The sequence below is a fragment of the Cyanistes caeruleus genome, chromosome 3 (assembly GCF_971803275.1).
Source record: "Cyanistes caeruleus chromosome 3, bCyaCae1.hap1.1, whole genome shotgun sequence".
NCBI lineage: Eukaryota > Metazoa > Chordata > Aves > Passeriformes > Paridae > Cyanistes > Cyanistes caeruleus.
Window position 1 is genome coordinate 15,091,288 of NC_141703.1, and position 20,254 is coordinate 15,111,541.

The 20,254-nt window shown below is 35.1% G+C and overlaps 1 protein-coding gene across 4 annotated transcripts in view; it reads left to right on the plus strand.

Annotated features, from left to right (window-relative positions):
• The window catches only part of RPS6KA3 (ribosomal protein S6 kinase A3), a 74,049-nt gene that overhangs the window by 28,285 nt on the left and 25,510 nt on the right, over positions 1-20,254 (plus strand). For 2 of the 4 annotated variants that reach the window (XM_086879921.1, XM_086879922.1), the window contains exons 3-9: positions 6,483-6,599; positions 8,692-8,773; positions 12,501-12,581; positions 13,558-13,637; positions 16,062-16,168; positions 17,765-17,802; positions 18,202-18,344. In XM_086879921.1, the coding sequence (XP_086736047.1) occupies positions 6,483-6,599; positions 8,692-8,773; positions 12,501-12,581; positions 13,558-13,637; positions 16,062-16,168; positions 17,765-17,802; positions 18,202-18,344 (648 nt within the window). Of the gene's footprint in view, positions 1-3,405; positions 3,549-6,482; positions 6,600-8,691; positions 8,774-12,500; positions 12,582-13,557; positions 13,638-16,061; positions 16,169-17,764; positions 17,803-18,201; positions 18,345-20,254 lie in introns of those variants that run through there. The other 2 variants (XM_086879924.1, XM_086879923.1) reach the window with 2 other exon arrangements.

Sequence of the window (20,254 nt, forward strand, 5' to 3'; positions counted from 1 at the left end):
TGTCATCTGTGTGTAGAAGCAATTTAAATACACCAATCCTTATTATTTTTGCACTAAAACTTTACGGTTTTTAGGTTTCTGCTGCTTTTTTCCTTTGGAGCAATTTATGCATATCATAATTTTAATTTATACTTTCAGTATATTGAAAAATATACAGTCAAATCTTTGTCACTCAATGTGAAGCTGATGAACTAGTTATTCTTTTAATAACTGTTATTTTAAAATATATTGTCATTAAGATTTAAGTGTTTAAAATATTTCTGGTCATAATTCCATAATTTTGAGTATCTAGAAAAGCAGAAATCTGTCTTCCAGAAACACCTTTCCTAAGTAAGACTTCTATAGATAACATAGCAGTTTATTCTTTTACATTCTGTTTAAGTTAATTCACATCTAGTTCTTATACTTCTTTAAGAGTAAATTCTTGCTGAATTTCCTATTTCTGTCCCTGTATTTTGAAATTTCTTTGCCAAGCACTTGTCATCATGCATGTTCACACTTTGCTTATGCCTTTTTTTCAGGAAGCTGAGGCTGAGAATTTTAGGTGCAGTGAGACTCCTATGATGTTTGGATGTGCTAATATTCCTTATTCTGAATGGCTTTCCTCTTCCTGCTATGAGTAAGAGCACAGATCTGATCCTGTGCTGCCTGTTTAGATGATTTGGAGTATTTCCTTGTGAATAATTCTGCCAATATTGCAGCATACATTTTTTTTTAAATTATTTAAATCTTTAGTTGATTTTTTTTCTCTGTCCTTTTTACATAAAATTTGTAGACTAAGAATGCTTCCATTTTTTGAGGTGCTATTTAAACACTAACAAGTGTCACAATGGTAATGTGGATTTTACTGGTAGTTCTAGACAGCAGTTCAGAGCCCAGTTAAGTAGTCCTAGACCAGCTTTTCAGCTGTCCCTGGAACATACTGCTCAGAAAAAGGTCTGCAGATAACATACAGCTTGTTCTGCACTGATGAGCTTATGCCATCCAGCTCTGCATGGGCCGTTTCTTTACAGAGAGTAGTTTTCAGGTCTCCTACTGAAAATTCAGAATTCTGAAGGGTAAATTGCAGAAGAGTCTGTGTATAGATAAACTCATCTTTTTCTCTTGTTTTTCTGGATTTTTTCATTACTACTGAGAAATACGTGCCTAGTAAGACTCTATTTCCTTTAGGGCTTAAAGCCTGGTTTTCTTTTAACATGTTACCTATTAGTTGTTCCTGTAATAAGATCTCAGAAACAAATACAAGTATTTTATGTTGCAGCAGAGCTAATTTACTCTTGAATTAATAAGTGAAAGTAAAGGAAATTCACATAAATTCAATTACTCTGAGCAAAATGAGTGTTTAATGTTCATTAAGTACCTAAAATATTGATTTTTTTTTTCCCAGCAACATGATTATGCTATTATTTTTATAACCTGATAATGATTAAATAGTTTTTCATTACTTCCCTAGAAGGTGTGTCTTTTTCTTGTTTTACTGGCAAGCATGTTTCCTCTTCTAATTTGCAGCTGATTACCGAAGATAAAAACGAGTTGCCCTTGGTGTTGCAGAATCCCGCTTTCTTTCCTATAAAATTTTCATTCAGATTTTATTTGTGTGCATCATATGGTCTATCTGGTGTTCTTTCTTATGTGTATGTGTGTGTTCTTGTGCAGAAATATATTGTGAGGTATATTACTATAAGCTTGCTTATACGGAGATACTGCCCAGAATACTTCTGACTTGCTGACTGTATCAGTACAGGAAATTATTCTGGAATATGGTATTTTAAATTCATACCTAAACTTGTTTTTCACTCACTTCCCTTCTAGGCCAGTGTTGATTTAACACTATTACATTGTTAAGGAAACACAGAGTAATGTTACTTTCTGTTTGTTTCCTTCTATTCTGTATTTGGTTTCACTGTAGTGGAAGCCAGTAGCAACCACTTGAAAGTTGACTCACATCATGTTCGGTTTTTTGGTTTTTTTTTTAAAATGGCTTTCTGAGGCAGTGTAAATTTCTAGTGTGAAGAAGGCCTTGAGAGAACTGTGTGCTTAGAAGAGGAAATCATGTCTTGAGACTTTGATTTAGACCCTGCTGCAGTATAAGTTCAGAAAAGGGAGCTTTCCAAGCTTATAAATAGCAGAAATAAAATGTAGGCAGTAGGGTACAGCTGTAACTGGAAGGAAGACCCCACCATTGCAACTGAGGAGTTGACTGTCTGTACTTGCATGACAGTTGTTAAGGAATGGAAGAAAGGAGAGGGGGACCCAAGTATTCTAGCATCTCATTTATTGTCGGTTCATCACTTGGGACAAATGTTTTCACCAAGTACCAGGGAATGATCAACCAATTCAGTACCAGATGGAATGGCTGGCTTCTCTTCCAGTTTACTGCAAGGTGACATCCATCATCTGATGTAATTAGTGCAGTTAGTTGAGAATAGAGATCTCTTTCTACAGTGTGTACGACTTGTATTTTAATTCAGGTAGATAGTGAGGCTTACCTCTGAATATAATTTGTATTTCTATACATGTATACATATATATGTGTATTTCTATGTATAATTTGCTTTTCTATAAAAAGCTTAGGTTTTGTATTTTAACTGCATTTGCAGAAAGAACACTGTTTAGATTGAAATAACAAACATTCAGCAGTTATGTCAGAAAGGAAACTACAGATTTGTGGGCAACCGCTCCTCATACATCTTGCTCCCAAACAAGTATTACCAACAAACTAAAGTTGGATATCATTTGAGTTCCTTTTAGTTTAAAACAGAGTTCTATTATGTCTGCCTTTTATGGACTGCAGAGTAACTGAGTCCTGAGAAAATGCCAAGTCTGGGAATATTCTCTTGGTATCAGGAATGTGAAGTGGTGGTTTGGGGTTTGTTTTGTTTTTTAAAGGGTGCTCAAAATAACCACTGGAAAGTTGGTTGCATAATAATTGCACTGCATTCAGAAATAATAAATTTCGTTTGTGTGTAGAGAACAAGTTAATATATTTTCTTCTTTTCTTGCTCTTGTTGAGTTTTGTAATGCTTTTAAAGCAATATAGAGTCATAGAAGTGTTTGGGTTGGAAGGAACTGTAAAGGTCAGCTAATTCTAACCCAGTTGCCCAGGGCAGGGATGCCTCCCACTAGATCAGATTGCTCAAGGCCTTATCCAGCCTGGCTTTGAACACAGCCAGGGTTGGGGCATCTACAGCCTCCCTGGACAACCTATTCCAGTATCTCACCATCCTCACAGTAAAGAATTTCTTCCCAATATCTGATCTAAATTTCCCTTCTTTCAGTTTGTACTTTTTACTCCCTGTCCTATCACGACAGTTCTTGATGAAGGATCCCCCTCTTGCTTCCCTGTTGGCCCCCTTCAGATTCTGGAATGTTGCTATGGGGTCTCCATGCAAACTTCTCTCCTCTAGGCTGAACAGCCCCAACTTTCTCAGCCTGCCTTCATAGGAAAGGTGCTCATACCATCTTCATGGCCCTCCTCTGGACTTGCTCCGAAAGTTCCATTTCCTTCCTATGTCCACCTGATTACTTTGCATCCCTGAAGGCAGTAGGTAAAAAAGTTTTGAGAACATTGTTTCACGTGTTTTTGACTTTCCCATGATTACCAGGGAGCAAATAGCTAAAACAGATAAGCAGAAATGAATCAAAGTATCTGAAGTAATGTGTACTTGGCAGTCTGTTTTGCTGATCTGTTCTGTTCCTCCTTTGGGATTCTCCAAGATTCAGTGGGTGGTTTAAGTAGTATGTAATCCAACTGATCACATACTAATTTAAAAGATAAAACCAAAAATGTCCAGCAGCAATTTATTCCTTTGACAAGTAAAAGGAAACAGTATTTCTTTCAGACTCTGTAAAGATTCAGCTGGGAGTCAATGGTGGTAGCATTTTCTCCTGAAAAGACAGAAGTTCCGGTTATTAGGTGGAGTACTCAGCATGCCTATGCGCACACACATGCAAAATTTTGACTTTCTTAAAATGGAAACAGGCACCTAAACTTAGAGGACATCTTGGATTTGTCTTGGGTGTTCTAAAACTATTCTTAGAACTATATTCTTCACATTAAAGTATCTTTTTTCACGCCCTGATTTTAAAAGTTGCATGTTCTATGCATTATTCCAAATCACGTGCTGGAGTTTTTTAATATATACAGACTCTCACACGCATTCTCAGGATTTCTTATGTGCAGCTCATTTCCAATTTTGTAATATTTTGAAAAAAAATAATCTTTTGAAGAAGAATTGTCAGTCTGGGAGAAGCATGTGTTAGAACATGGTGACCTGGGTGGACAGCTGCTTTGCATTTATAGACAGTACTGAAATGATCAGAGGCAAAAGGATAATTTCAGTACTAATTTCTGCATATAAATTTTGCAGAATGCTTGAAAAACTTAAAAATTAGTGTTTCAGAAACACAGTTTTAGAACTCTGGCTCTACTAACTTATTACTCTAACTCATTAGTTCACATTTTGGTGCATATAGATGAAAGGAAAGACTGGAGTGAGGAATACATACTCTTAGAGGAAAATCTTCAAATATCCTGAGGTGGAAGTGACTCTTCAAGATCATTGAAGTTCAGCTGCTGGTCTTGCACAACACCATTCCTAAGATTCATTTTGTGCCCAAGAGCTGTCCAAATGGTGCTGTGGCCAAATCCAGGCTAGTGCTGTGGCCACTTCCCTGGGGAGCCTGTTCCAGTGCCCAACCACCCTCTGGATGAAGAACATTTCCTTTATATAACTAAAGGTTATAAATATATAAATAAAACTAAACATTCTCTGACACAACTTGAGGCCATTCCCTCAGGTCCTGCCACTGGATAGGTTAGAGAATATTTAAGCTAACGGAGTGTACTTAAGTCTGTGGGCCTTGATGGAGTGCACATGAGTTTTGAGACACCTGGCAGCTCTCATTGTGAAGCCAGCTTGATTATTTTCTAATTATCATGATGGCTGGGAGAGCTGACTGAGGACTCAAGGAAAGCAAATGTCAACTCCAAAAAGGGCAAGAAGGAGGATCCAGGAAACTATAGGTTAGTCAGCCAGACCTTAATCCCCAGGAAAATCATGGAGAAACTAAGTGTTTCAGTATACATGGAGGACAAAAAAGTAGCTGGGCTTATTCAGTTATCCACAATGGTGAAATGATGTTTGACCAGCCTGAAGGGAGGGTGTAAAGAGCTTTTTTCAGTGCTGCCCAGTGGCAGTACTAAAGGCAATGGGTAAAAAGGGAAATAAAGGAGTTTCTGTCTGAACATCAGGAAACACTTTTTCACTGTCAGGCTGTCTGAGCCCTGGCACAGGCTGCAGAAGGAGGTTGTCACCCTCCGTGGAGGTATTCAGGTCCTGGGCAGCTGGCTCTGGGTGGCCCTGCTTGAGCAAAGGGTTTAGGGTTAGACATGATGATCTCCAGAGGTCCCTTTCAATGTCAACCAGTCTGCAATTCTGTGAAACAGGTCTAAGAGTTCCTCATTAAATTGATGAAAAGGATTCTCAGATTTATTTTATTCACTATAACCCACAGAAGAAATAGAAAATTAATAAGAAGTTAAAACTGTAGATAGTATATTGCTTTATGTTAACTAACAGTCAGTTGTGTGTTAACTTACAGTAGATTGGATTACGTGTAATGCCTAGATAGCTCTTCAGATGACATTAACAAGAATGCAGGTTTTTTACTTTCTTGATGCTGGTAAGTTCTGAAATTCTTTCCTTGTTTGACAAGGAGTTTCACTTTTCAGGAGATTTTCAAATTCAGTGCAGAAAACACTGAATTAAGTGCAGAGCACAAGAAGATAAGATTCACTGCTGCTTAGAGCTTTCTGGTGACCAGTTTCTCACAGAAGAGGAAAAGATGAAGACTGGGCAGTTTTTATAGGATAGACTCTCCTTGACAAGAGTGGCAGAACACTTTCTTCATCAGAATTTTGTCAGTGGCAGGCGGAGCTTGCTACTGAAGTGGTGTGGAGAGTGTTGTTTTGTGTGGAAATGTCCTGAGTCTCTCACTGTCTTAAAACATGAGCATTAGCATTGCTGCAGCATAGTGGTCCTCATTCAAGTGTTAAAAAGGAGGGCTTTCCAAAGACATCTGGTCCATTTGATGCACTCTAGGTGTGCTTTAAGATGACTAAATTCTTAGAAGATTGGTTTCCATTAATTGGTTGTGAATCTGGAACAGAAATATGAATGCAATAATATAGGCCAAAGAGGAAAAGCTTGGGAATTGCTAACTTCTGTCAACTCTGTTATTGTCTGGATCCTGATGCTATAAGTTTAAGCTACGTTGTTCAGTTGTTACTGGACTGTAAGGTGTAACAAAGAGCTACCTGTCTTAATTATGCAAATAGCATTGCTAAGTGGTTTTTGGCCTATATTTGGCATCAGCTTGTTCATTGGGTTCAGCGGCACTGGTATTTTTCAGCATATTGTGAATTTGTAAATATTTGTAAACCATTAATCTAAATTTATTCCTCTGTTTTCCTCTGCCAGGAAGAAGGAAATATTAAAGAAATTGCAATAACTCACCATGTAAAGGAAGGACATGAGAAAGCAGACCCTTCACAGTTCGAACTTCTGAAAGTACTAGGACAAGGATCCTTTGGGAAGGTTGGTAACTGAACTCTTGTAGAACCAATTATTCAGGAATATAGCATTGAATACTGGTTGTGAAATATTTAGAACAGCCACGGTTTTGCATTAAGGCAATGTTGCAAGTGAAAACTGCTTTCTAAATTAGTGCTAACTAGGCACTGTAATTGTGGCATATCTTTTTGAAGCAGTAAATTTTTTTGCACGTTAGCATGATATGTGGGTTTCAAAGTTGAATAAAAAAATGGCTTGATATGAAGTAATTGGGTATTTCCAGTTAAAATGGAACGTCATTCTTCTTTAACTACCACTCTATTTGAGAGGGTGCAGATTGAAAGGTTTTTTTTGCAAGTATTGTTGCTTGCTAATGGTAGGACATTACCAGTGCAGAAGTTGTTTTTTGTAACATGTTGCAATTGTAATGAAAAAATTTTAGGCAATAATGGCTACTGAAGTAAATGTGATACACCCCAGTCATGTTCATTATTTTTCATAATTTGCTTAAGGTGCAATGTACCTTGATACTTATCTGAACATCTGTTAAAGACTCAATGTTTCTAGCATTTCATGAGTACTGCGATCTCACTAAGCATAAATTTTTTAAACTTTTAGTAGCTGTCCAAATCCAACTTGAAAGCAAAACATTAAGTTCACATGGCAAGACGGATCATCAAGACTGAATAGAATATGTAGGGCAAGACAGCAGAGCATTTACATCAATTTTCAGCCTTAATTGCAGTTCTGAATGTGATGTTAAGGTCTAGCATGTGAAAAACCCACCTTAGATATGGAGGAAAATTAGAAAAATAGGTCCAATTGTCTTTTCATGGTAGTAAGTTACTGTTAGTCACATTATTGTTCCAGCTGAATTTGGAAATCTAGGTGCTTAGGAACTATAAAATTTTGTATTCGTACTAGTAAGAATTGACCTGATTTCAAAGGTTTGTTTTAATCCAGAATCATAACAAAGTTTTTATTTGGAAATCTTCAGATCACGAGAAGTAAATCATTCAAGGGTAAGGAGAAGTAAGCTAATAAATGATCATTTCACCATTCACTTTTATTGATAATACTAAATTCAGCATTTTAATGGGAGGGAGAAAAGGGAATGTGAGTTTAAAAAAATCAAAAATAACATACTGTCTAGCTGACTCAAATTTCTGTAAAATGCCAGTCTTGTCCTCAGTTGTCTTAGCCTTTATGCAAAAATCATCAATATTTTTTTAAAAAACATAAATCATTTTGTTCCAATAATTTGTGAAGATGTCACTGTTCCATATTTAGTTCAAAGAAAGTAAATCTCTGTGCTTCTTAAGGTCTCCTGATGATGATCTGGTAGTCTCTGGATGATGCAAGGGATGTTAACATAAGTGAGAACTGGACATAAAACCAGACATCAAACTTCATATTTCATATAACATGTTTAACTTCCTAATGTACCATGTGTCTGTACATATCCATAGCCAGAAAACCTGTGACAGTTTGGTTTATTTATTTATTTATTTATTTATTTTAATTTCTAAATCTAAAATTAGTCTCTACTGGAATTACTTTTGTGTTAAGGGTATTAGAAACAATGCCAGGCAAGAAATTCCATGGTACTGAAGAAGGAAATGAAACACCCTTTTGTTGAGGTTGGTTTTTCTTTATTGGTACATGCAACACTAGGATATTTTTTTAATTTATTTAATTATACATTGATTTATATAGGTTTCTGTATCAAATTTTGTTCACATTTATTGTCATATCTGAAAATTATTTTATTAGCACGTTTGCTGTGCCACCCTATGAATTTCAAGAAGATAAAACTAGAGATTAATTTTAAAAAGCTGATTTTTGTGTTTCCAATTTGGATGAACTTCTCAGAGAATCCTTTTTTTTTTTTTTACTCACTGAAATTAATTTGGCAGAGTATCTTGAATTAACCTTTTAGATTATGAAATAAAGGAATAGGAGGAAAGAAATAAAAGGAGGTTTGGTTTTTCAGAATCTACCGCTGTCAAACAGAGTTGCATTGAAATCATAGTGACTACTCAAATTTCATAGCAAAATACATTAATTTGACTTGCTTTTATTTTGTTTTAAAAATTCTTTATAATTTTTAATGCAGGTCTTCCTTGTCAAAAAAATCTCAGGATCAGATGCTAGACAGCTTTATGCAATGAAGGTATTGAAAAAGGCCACCTTGAAAGGTAAGGATTGTTTAGAAAAATGGAAGAGAAATAAAAAAGATAAATCAGGGACATTATACCAAAATCTAATCTTTACACAGGTGCTGCTCTACAGATTGTGTCTTAGAGCTTTCTTCTCTGAAATGGGAAATAGCAGAATACATTGTTTTGTCTTGTAAACCTGGAAGGATTAAGGATTAACAATACAATATTGGTAGTTAGAGAGGACAGCATTCCACTTTCCTCCTGTGATGGTGGGTTAATAGAGCGGTTGTGTTACATCTGCCACCTGACTTGCTCTTGAGCTGTTATTTGAAACTTAATATCCTTCCGTTTTTCCTTTGCTGTGTGTCACCAAGGATACAGTTAATGCCTTTTGCTCAGTTTATAATTAGGTCATGATATTTAAAAGTGCATTCGTTATATTGGCTGTTTTATTCTAGAAGTTCTTAAGCACATGACTTAAAGTCTTTTTTTTTTGGAACAGATATGTACAGTACATTTGCCCCAAACACTTGGCACATGATCTCAGTGTAGAATGCATTTTATAAAATCTTGTATTTTATAAAAAATCTTTGTGTTTTATAAAATTAATTTACTTGATCAAAAATGAACTGTGAATTTTTCTGTTTCTTGAGTGGTTTTGATCTCAAATGCTGTCAGTAGCAAAATAAGTCTAATCCTGAACAATCTCAATTCTGTCTCAGAGAATTCTGTAAGAAAAAATAAACAAGGTATTTTTTACCATAGATCAAAATTAAAGTCATCTTTTTCACTAATACCTTAACCAAATTGTATGCTTGTCCTTTTATGCCATTGTTTAATAGTTTTGTCTATGTGAAGTTCTTCTAATTCACGACTGTACTGAAACTGAAATGATAATTTTGGGATAGATCCAACAGCTTGTAGTGCTTTACCTATGTTATAAATTATTATATTGTTTTATCATAAAATATTTATAGAATGATGGTGGGAACAAAAACATAGGATTATGAACTTCTGATGACATGTTCACATTTTTTCACTTAAGATCTAGTGCTGAATGTCACAGATCTTACACATAAACTATCATGGAGGGTGTGTTTTTGAACAGTTTCCTATATTTTGATTCCTTTGTGTTTTGTGGCACGTGTCATTCTCATTATTTACTTCCTATTTTTCTGAATTTGATTTCCATTCATTTAAGGTACATTAATACCCTCAGCAGCCTTTCATTCCCCAGCCTGTTAATAGCTCGTGATTGGTCAAAGGTCACTCAGCAGTTGCTTTTTTTAAGATGTTTGAGGGCTTCTCTTCTTCACCTTTTGATTGCAGTTTAATCTTGTGTAAAAATTCCAGTCCAAGCTGTGGTCCTAGTTTTGCCTACAGATGGGAGAGACTGATAAATACAGAAACTGGGAGCATGACTTTTAGTTGGGAAAGGAGACACTCTGAGGCACTAAGAATTCAAGGATGCAAAAGGCTTGAGCAGAAAGGTGACACCATCAGGAGGATGCCATGGTTCTCAACACTTTGTTTCTGGATTATCAGATGCTTTTCATGCACTGCTTGCTTATGATTAATGTTTTAGGAAGAATAGAGTTGAAAGCAAATTAAGGTTACTGTTGAAACTTCAATATGAAATTAAATGGAATTAATTCTATTTTCCAAAATTGCAACTTTTTATATATATATAATACTATATTTTTTAAATAATGCGGTATATTACTTGATTTGCCTTTGTGTTTCTTTAACTCTTTCAAATCTATTTCACAAAGTTATTTTTGTGCTCTATAATTAAAGATAAAAAGACCACACTTGAAAACAGTGTACCTGATACACAAATCAAAATTAGAGAATATTTTATAAAAATGCAGCTGTATTAGCCAGAACACACTGATGTAACTACACAGTCCAACTTTTTAATGTTTAGAGCAGATCCAAGAATATATATACACATATAATTTTGTTTACTTCAGAGACTAGTTTATTAATACTCTGATAGAAGGTGTTATCTCTCAGTCCCCCTTTCTGATGTGGAGAGAGAAACAGAGCCAAAACATTGCTAGAGCATCTGGAATCAAATGTGTTAAGAAAAATCAGTGCTTCCAGTAGAACACATATGGAAATTACAGGCAAGCAAAAATCAGATGTCAGGTCAAATAACGGCTTATGCAAATGTCTGAATTGAGCTCAGTTCTTTACACTTTTTTTGCTTGTGGATTTGTTAAGTCCATAATTTCCATGTAACTGTTGCATCACTGCAGGCACTTGAAAGTCTCATAAATTTATTTCTCACCTGAACCTGCCTAAAAAAACCGAAGAATATTCTGAATTTCAGTCGTGTAATTCAGATGAACTGCTGAAACAGTTAAGCTGCACAACTGTCTTGTGACATTTTAATGGCTTTAGATGCAAAGGTCACCATTCAAATGTGATGTTTGCTCTGTATTTGAGCACTTATTTCATGAGGATCCATTTTTAGGACTGTGTTCTGCAGGCAGATGGAAACTTCATAGTTGTATTCATTTGTTCATGAAAACATATCTATGTAACTTTTTCATAAGTATTTTATTATTGCAAATGCCTGTTTCTGGAAAAAGATAGATAAATGCTTGAACAGAATTTTGCTTCTTGTTTTTTTTTTTTTATTTTCTGCCTTATGTTTTAATATCTGAGAACTCTGGCTTGTTAACTGTACAAGGAATGCCATCAACTTAAACTTTGGATGTGACTTCATTGCTCTGGGGTGCTTCTTTCAGGAAGGTACATGACTTACGAAAGGAGCAGTAAGAAAATGTAGAATAGAGGGAAAGAGGAAAACACAGCACCTTAAACCACTGAAAGCGAACTTTGATAGCTCCTCCCCTGTGCAGAGTTCCAAATTTTGTCTGTGTCCTGGCTGATGCAGAGCTTCAGATACGAAGCAAGCCCTGACTGGAGCTGGCAGGAGAGCTGTGGAGAACAGCTGAAGCAGGTGCTGTGCTCAGCTGACTGCTCTGCCTGTATTCCTGCATTGCTGGCATGTGGTGCTTGCTTGGGTTTAATCTCTGGTGGCACTGGGGCACTTGCATGTCCCATTCAGAGCAGCCATGGAGAGACAGCACAGACAGCTTGAGCAGCAACTGCTTCTAATGTCTGATCTATTCCTCCATCCACATTTACTCTCAATAAGTGTCCTTAAAATCAAAAAATATAATCTGAAGTATACACTACATTGAACCAATAGTATTTTAATTTTAAGTTCATAATAAAGGAAATGAAAAAAACGCCTTCCAAATTGTAAAGGACTTAATATTTTATTAGTGTCAGTTATTTTATGAGTTAAGCCAATATAAATATCTTTATGATAGTATTTTATTTATACTGTGTTTGTTTTGCTCTGACTTGAATTCTCTATGCTTTTCAGTAGCAGAATGTTTTCTATACATAGTTGTAGCAGTTTTGCTGTAATGTTTAAAAGGTTAACTAAGGATAAAGCAGACTGAAGGAGGGGTGGCTGTTTTCTCATGTGCTTTTGTTAAATTTATTTGCCTAGTGTTAGGTTTTGTCAATAGCAAAAACTGAAGCAAATCAAAACATATAAAGATACTTACTAGAAAAAAATGTGGAATGAATTCTCTCAGTTCTCAGCTGTGTACAGTATAATGACCTGCAGACAATTATAATATTACAGGACACAATGGGAAGAACATCAGGAAACATATGAGAAATACTGAGTCATAATGTAATTTTTTATTTTTTAAATCTTGCACACATTCTGTTGTAGTTCGAGATCGGGTTCGGACAAAAATGGAACGTGATATCCTAGTAGAAGTTAACCATCCTTTTATTGTCAAGTTACATTATGGTGAGTTGCAGAAATATTCATTTTTATAGCATGAAAATGTGTGTTTGTCAAGTTTTTAATATTTGCTTTGTGGTTCTGAAAATCATAGAACTTGAGTGTGTTAAGTCTCAATTGTGCAAAGACTTGCTCTGTAATAATTCTTGTGTAAAAGCACGACTGACTTCCTGCAGTGATATATTTTTATGGCACTAAGACTCTGTAGCCCTTTATGTTATTAAAAGCGTTTATCTATTAAGAACTAGCCATTATTTTCCAAAACCTCTAATCTTTTGTGTGACATACATTTTTAAATTTACTTCTTACAGTTACTTTGTTGATTCTATAGAAAATGTATGCAATGGCATTAATTCCACTTGCATTGAAATTGGTGGAAATTAGCCTTTTAATTTTAATAGTTTGAGCACCTGTAACAGAATACTTATGCATTAAGATGAGAGGATATCAGTACTTCTAACATGTGAAAAAAAAAAGGGGAGTTTCTGTTTTGTTTTGGTTTGGGGTTTTTTCATATTTTTCTTTTAGCTGGTTTTTTTTTTCCTACAGTTAAACCTCATGTCTCTCACTTTCTAATGTGGCTTAACTCATGTACCTTTCACTATTTTATTTGCCATTCTTTTGCAAACTACAGTAAATGTCCCTGTTAAGCTGAGTTTCTAGAGATTTTTAAAGGTTCATTAGTTACTAGTTTGCCCTTTTAAATCTGGCTTCTTACTTTAACATCTGGAACGAAACGCTGGCTAACCTAAGTTTATTTTTAAGGAATTTTATTGGTGATTTGCTTTACTTTCATATGGCATACATAGGAATTACTTGGTCCATGGTAGGGGATCAGTTACCTAATTAATTTCACTGTGTTTTCCCATAAAGGAGAAAGAGAAATTAATTTTAATAATGAAAATAAGGATATTTGGTATATTATTTTTCTGATCATGAATAAAGTTAGGTGATATTTAATTTTTTTAATTTATCTTTTCAGCTTTTCAAACAGAAGGGAAGCTGTATCTTATTTTGGATTTTCTCAGGGGAGGAGACTTGTTTACACGTTTATCCAAAGAGGTACACTTTTTAAATTTGAAAAATTGTCTGTTGATAGAATTTGACTGTAAAGTGTCTGTATTAGTAGAGTTTACATTTCAAATTCCATTTTCATGGAATAAAATTTTAATCTCTTTTTAACCAGGTTCGTTTTTTGTTTGGTTGGGGTTTTTTGCACCATCACTTCATGGAACAGCTGATGGCAGTTTACATTATTTCTGAAAAAAGTCTTAGACAAGCAGTCTTTCTGTGCTTTTTATACCTGGCCTAATTTTCTTCCGTTGCTACCGTGTTTAAATATAAGACTCTGAACCTGGATTTATATAAAGTAAATTTATGTCTAGTTTTAAAGCCCAGAATTCAGGGATAGAGAAGATCCTCTTTTTTTAATCCATGAACACAAAATTGCATTATGTGCAAATATTTAAAAAGAAAATTGTATTCAACTTATTTTATTAATTTCCAAAAAGTGAATGCTTTGCCTCTGTTATAATGGTAATATGTCTTACAGATATAAGAAATAATAACTTTGAAGAGTTTCATTACCTCAATTCAATTTGATTATTGTTCCTAAAATAAATGTTAGCATCTAATAGATCACTATATTTTTTGAAAAATTTGTTTTCCATTACTCATGTTCAAAAACTCACAGCAAATATCTCTTAGGAGAGACACTATATCCAGTGTGTATCTGGTAGCCTGGACTTGCAGTTGTAGCTGCTTTCCATATTCTTTTGCTACAACAGTATCTGGGTCACCACTTCAAAGCTATGGTTGTTAAGAGGAGAGTAGAATGGAATTTACTTTGTATACAGATGTACATTACTTCTGTGTTGACCATATAAATTATAAATTTACATTTATTTTGATGATGCTGTTTCAAGTTACCCTTTGTTGTTTGTTTTGCCACAGATAATTAATAAGTTATTAGTGCTCTAAAATTGAGATACTTTTCTCTTAAAGTTCATAGTTCATTACTGAGTCCCCAAAAAGAAAGTATATTGGCTTCCTGCTGATGATTTCTTAGTCTTGAGCTGCTCATATTATATAAAATTTAACATGGTTAGATGACCAATATTCATTATAGGTACCTGAATCTAAGCAAAGTGTTCATAACTGGTGAGTGAAACAGGCATGCTGGATGTGTTAATGTCATCCTCATAACACCACTCCATGTGATTTTGAGATAGTTCAGATGAACTACAAGTTGTTGCTTTTTTCCTATTGACTACAAAGGGAAAGATGATTAATTCAAAGCTAGATGTCTATACTGCAGATGTTTAAGGTTAGTAAAGATGAGTCCCATGCAACGGTTTTAAAGAATGTAGTGTGGGTGTATTATCCTCCTCATGGGATCTTTTATTATTTGAGCTTTTAAATGTTTCTTATAGAGATTTCCTTTCTTGAATATACCTGCACTAAATATTGGCTCTTTTGTAGAAGTAACATCAGCAACAACCTTTTGTACAAGCTTCAGTATCGCTTTCTCTCATGAAACTACTAAGGAGGAAACGTATTCTCCATTCTTAACTCTTGTTTAAATAATAGTCAGTTTTGTTCCTTATTGCCATTTCTTTTTTCTGGGTCTATATGCTTTATCTTAGGTATCCATCTTAGATTCTAAAAACAAAGCAGATAAAATAATTGAGTTGTAACTGAAATAAAATAAAATCATACAGGTTCTGGTTTTAGTTTTACCTTTTTCTGCAGTCTCAGAAGAGTTGAATTGTAATATATTCTGTCACAGATCACAACAGTTGATATATTGGTACAATATGTTCATTTCAATGAACGTTAACAGAGTGTAGTTTATCTTCCAAATCCAAAAAGTGGGATTGCTACCTGGGATCCTCCCTGTGCTCCTATGCATGCTGTTCACGTAGTTTACTCCTTGATCTGCCTTTTCTACAGTTGTATCTCAGACTGCACCTTGAGGCTTTTACCATCGCTGTAACTTCTTTCTCAAAATACCTAGAAACACTCTTTCCAAAACCAAGATACATACACTTTGCTTCTCTCTTACTTCATGGATGAAATTCATGAAGGCGTTTGGACTTCTTTGGTCCATTTGTTGTCTGCAAATGAAATGGTCCCATCCAACCAAGACATTCTTTAAGTGCTTCCGAAATACTTCAGTTTCACTACAACACGTCTGTCTGTTTTCTTGAACAATCAGAAACAGATAATCTCCCAGTTTTCAGAAAGAATCATGCCTTTAAAAGTTTTTTGTCAAGCATATCCAAGTATTTAAAGTATGTAATAGTGTGGGTTATAAAATCTCTAGTTTTTGTGTAACCAAGAAATTCTAATTTTCTAGTGTTTTGTGTAGAGATGAATTCAAGTATTGTAAGAAACCCTTCTGAAAAACACTGTTGTTGTTTTGTTGGTGCTGGTGTAACCTTTTCAGATTTCACATGTGAAATACATTCATTGTTACTTTTTCAGGTGATGTTCACAGAAGATGACGTTAAATTTTATCTGGCAGAATTAGCACTTGCTTTAGACCATCTACATAGTCTTGGAATAATATACCGGGACCTGAAACCAGAAAAGTAAGTCTCCTATGTGAGAAATGCAGTGTATTAATTTCATTTCTGTAGCACTTCTTCCTGTGCACTTTTTCACAACTGTTGAACTTGGTAATTTGCTATATAAATTGAACAGAGGGAGGTGAGGGAGGTTTATGAGCTAATTTATACAAGTTAGTTGTTAGGCACAGTCTGTCTTTCAGACAGTTCTTTCAAACTGTCTGAAAGTTTGGGGGTCTTTGGGGATATTGGGCAGTCTTTTCTTCCCCTATAGTCCATGCCTGCTTCTCAACCTCATTCCCACACTTGTGCTGTACCGGGTTGTGCTTATCTTCAGGAATTAGAACAAGGATGTTGGTCCCGGAAAAGAGCTGGTCTATCTCTGCATGGCCTCTTCTCTGGGCACGTCTTGTTCTTTCTCACAGTGTTATTACCAGCAATCCTTGCTTATTACTAGCAGTTCTTATCTGTTATTACCGACAATCTGCGGTTGGCCCCAGAGCCGTGTGACTTCCAGTGTTTGAGACATACATGTTAGCTAGCCCCTTATCTTCTGTGATTCTATGCCTTTGACACCACTTCCCACAGCATTCTTCTGGAGAAACTGGCTTCCCATGGTGTGGATGGGTGCATTCTTCACTGGGTAAAAGAACTGACTGGATGGCCCAGAGAGTGGTGGTAAATGGAATTACATCCAGCCAGCCAGGGGATGGTCACTAGAGGCGTTCCCCAGGGCTCTGTGTTGGCACCAGTATTGTTTAGCATCTTCATTGGAGATCTGGATGAGGGCATTGAATGCTCTCTGAGCAAGCCCGCAGACAACACCAAGTTGTGTGGAAGTGTTGATCTGCTGTTGGGCAGGAAGACAATGTTTGCATATGGCACTTGAGGACATGCTTTAATGGTTCCCACCATGGGAGCTACTGCAGAGTGGAAGAGGAAGGGGATGGGGTCTGGGACATGTCTTAGCCCCAGGATGAAAGGCAGGTAGAGGAACTAAATCCACCGTGTAGGAGGTGTTACAAAATCCAGTTCTTGAATGCTTTGCAATGCAGTGATATTCAGTGGTGGTCAAGAACAGTTGGCATCTCGGGGAAGTGTGGCCTTTTTTGTGACTGAGGTGAAAGCCTAAGGTGTGCTCTGAGTACAGTGGCTTTGGGTCCTATTCTTTGGTACAACATGAGAATATTTATTACTCAATGTTACTTGAAGTGATCGATAACTTTTGAAATAGTAATTACAAATTAATACCTGTTATGTAAGCATATGAAAACATAGCTGGTATAAGAGACATAGAACTTTGCCTCTGTTTTTAACAATTATAATAGTGCTGCATGTGCTGCAGATGGCCATAACTATTACTACATACTGAATTTCATCAAATAGTTGAATAAAACTCCAATAAACTTGTTTCATAATCTTAAACATAAAAGAGTAGAAGGAGAAGAAAATGTGTCATTTGAATGTATCTTCTAATAATTCATTTCCATGCATGTTTAATTCTCCCTGTCTTTGTGTATCCTCTACTGTTTGTTCCTAAATGTTGTCAGTATGTTGTCTGAAACAACACTTAAAAGATATTTTAATTTGGTTTTTTATATTATTTTTATTGTTTTTTAGCATCCTGCTTGATGAGGAAGGACATATCAAATTGACAGGTGAATAAAGGAGTTGCAATACTAGGATAACTTCTGTTCATTGTTAAGTCTTTGCATTTTCCTTTTGGTAAACCAATATGAGAAAATAAGTAATTTTAACTGATGGGTAATTTAGCTGTGGAAGCAAGTAGTGTAATTAGCTTGAAATAAATTAAATCTGTAAATATTGCAATATGATACCACCTTTACCTTTTAGTATACCTATACCTTTTAAGTATATCTGATGTTATGGACCTATGATAATGGGGGGAGGGAAGGAGAATCCTGTAATTCCCATATTAGTGTTCAGCTCTATATACGAATGATGAAAGCATAACACTTCATATTAAGGTGAAAATATCAACCATGAAAGGTTTTTTTAAAAAAATTACATTTGGAATTATTTTTTTCTCCTTGCAGATTTTGGCTTAAGTAAGGAGTCAATTGATCATGAAAAAAAAGCCTACTCTTTCTGTGGAACAGTGGAATATATGGCCCCAGAAGTTGTTAACAGACGAGGCCATACACAGAGTGCAGACTGGTGGTCTTTTGGTGTTTTAATGGTAGGTTTCTGGTAAATGTAAATAATAGCAAAATTGTGATTTGACAGGTCTGATAAAACAAATCAAGCACTGACCCCTAACGTGAGCTTTATATGAATTTTAACTACAAAGGAAGTCTAAAATGCGTGAAATTAATAACACCACAGAGTTTGATCAAGAACATGGACTAGGTATCATATCAACACCAATAATATGCCATATTTTTATTACTATTTAATTCAAATACTTTGTAGTAATTTGAATGTTATGGGGAACAAGAGAAGTACAGAAGTTTACAGAAAAATGCCGTACATTCCAAAGTGGGGAAGAAATTCATATTCAAATTTTAAATTTGAATTTACGTTCAAGAGGAAAAAGGAGATTGGTAACTTTCTAATTAGAGTCTACACTATCATTACAAGTTAGTGGAATAATGACAACTGTTGTTCTCACACATCAAAATTATCTAAATGACACTGAGCTGATCTAGGATATAGTTTCTCAGTTGCTTATGTTTTTTTTATGTTTATGGTGTTTCTGCAAGGGGCAATTACTGTCAAGTTGCAGGGTCAGAGGAAATATTATGCATATGGAATTTGAATTGGAAAAGAATAATAGATCATGTTTGGATTTAAGGAATGCTTGAAAGACTTTTAATACTTAAAATATTTGTGTGCATTTTTGACATGGAAATTAAATAATTGTATAAATGCATTTCTTACTGCTTCTGCTACATAACTGTAATAGTACAACTAATGTGTGTGCTTTATAGTACAAGAAGGACTCTTGTGTCTGAATATAGGTCATCCTATTGCTTTACAATGATTAGAATGCTGTTATGATCTGAAAACTGACTATGTAAAAGTAGCACCTGATAACTGAACTCTCCAGACAAGCACACACGTTCCTCACAACCACACATATCACTAAGAACAGTCAATTAAAAGATAATTACAGTGTAGTTTCAGAATATTTTTTGTTGATAACCCAAACATAATTATACTTCAGCTTTAAGTTATAAAGCTGGAAAACATAATTTGGTGTTTATCAAGTGGATGTGGTATAATTGAAAATTGCTGTAAGATATTAGCTGAGACTGGTGTGGCTTTCACAGTCTTAAGTGCACTGCATGTTAAATACTTTGGCTTCTACTTTGAATGCAAAAATATGACCTTAAAAACAAAATTCTGTAAAGCAGTATATGAAATATAGTGCAGTTTTTCTAGGACATACTTTTGTTGCTTGCATTTATTGTTTGTAATTTTCATAACCAATCTGTAAGTATCCACTTTTAACTCATACTTAATCTCTGAGCTGATCAAAAATTCAAGTGATGGTTGGTGTGGTGTAAGTACACAGTAACTAGAGTGAACAGAAGATATAGAAATGGAGACTTTAAAAATATTTCAACAAATCGTTTGGCTTCTTGAGCTGCTAGACACAAAGTGTGCTTAAGCCATTGTTGAGAACTATATTCCAATTTGTCCTTCAAAACAGTGACAGTTTTAAGGAATGCCATACAAGTAAAAACATTCATTTAAAGTTTTTTGAAGCACTGAGGTACTCTCCTCCTGAAATAAAACATAAGTAGGGAAGGCCAATGTTGGCTTATTCTTTAAGTCTTATTGGCCTATTAATGTTGGAATATAGTATTAGGGAGGGGCGACAAAGAATACACATGTTGAGCTGTTAATACAAATATGTGTCCTTATGACAAATTAGGAGCTTGCTAAAGAACCTGTATTTCATGCAAGTGTAAGTGGAGCACTCCAAATTTACCTTTTTAAAAAGGTTTTAATTTTTTAAGTGCACCTTGTGAAGATCTTTCTAAACCACAAACAATTTTTTTTTTCTTCTTATAGTTCTGGCCTATCCCTCTCACATCTTCCTGACAATTGTCTTAAGTGTTAAAGTTAAAAGTAGGCTTTTTT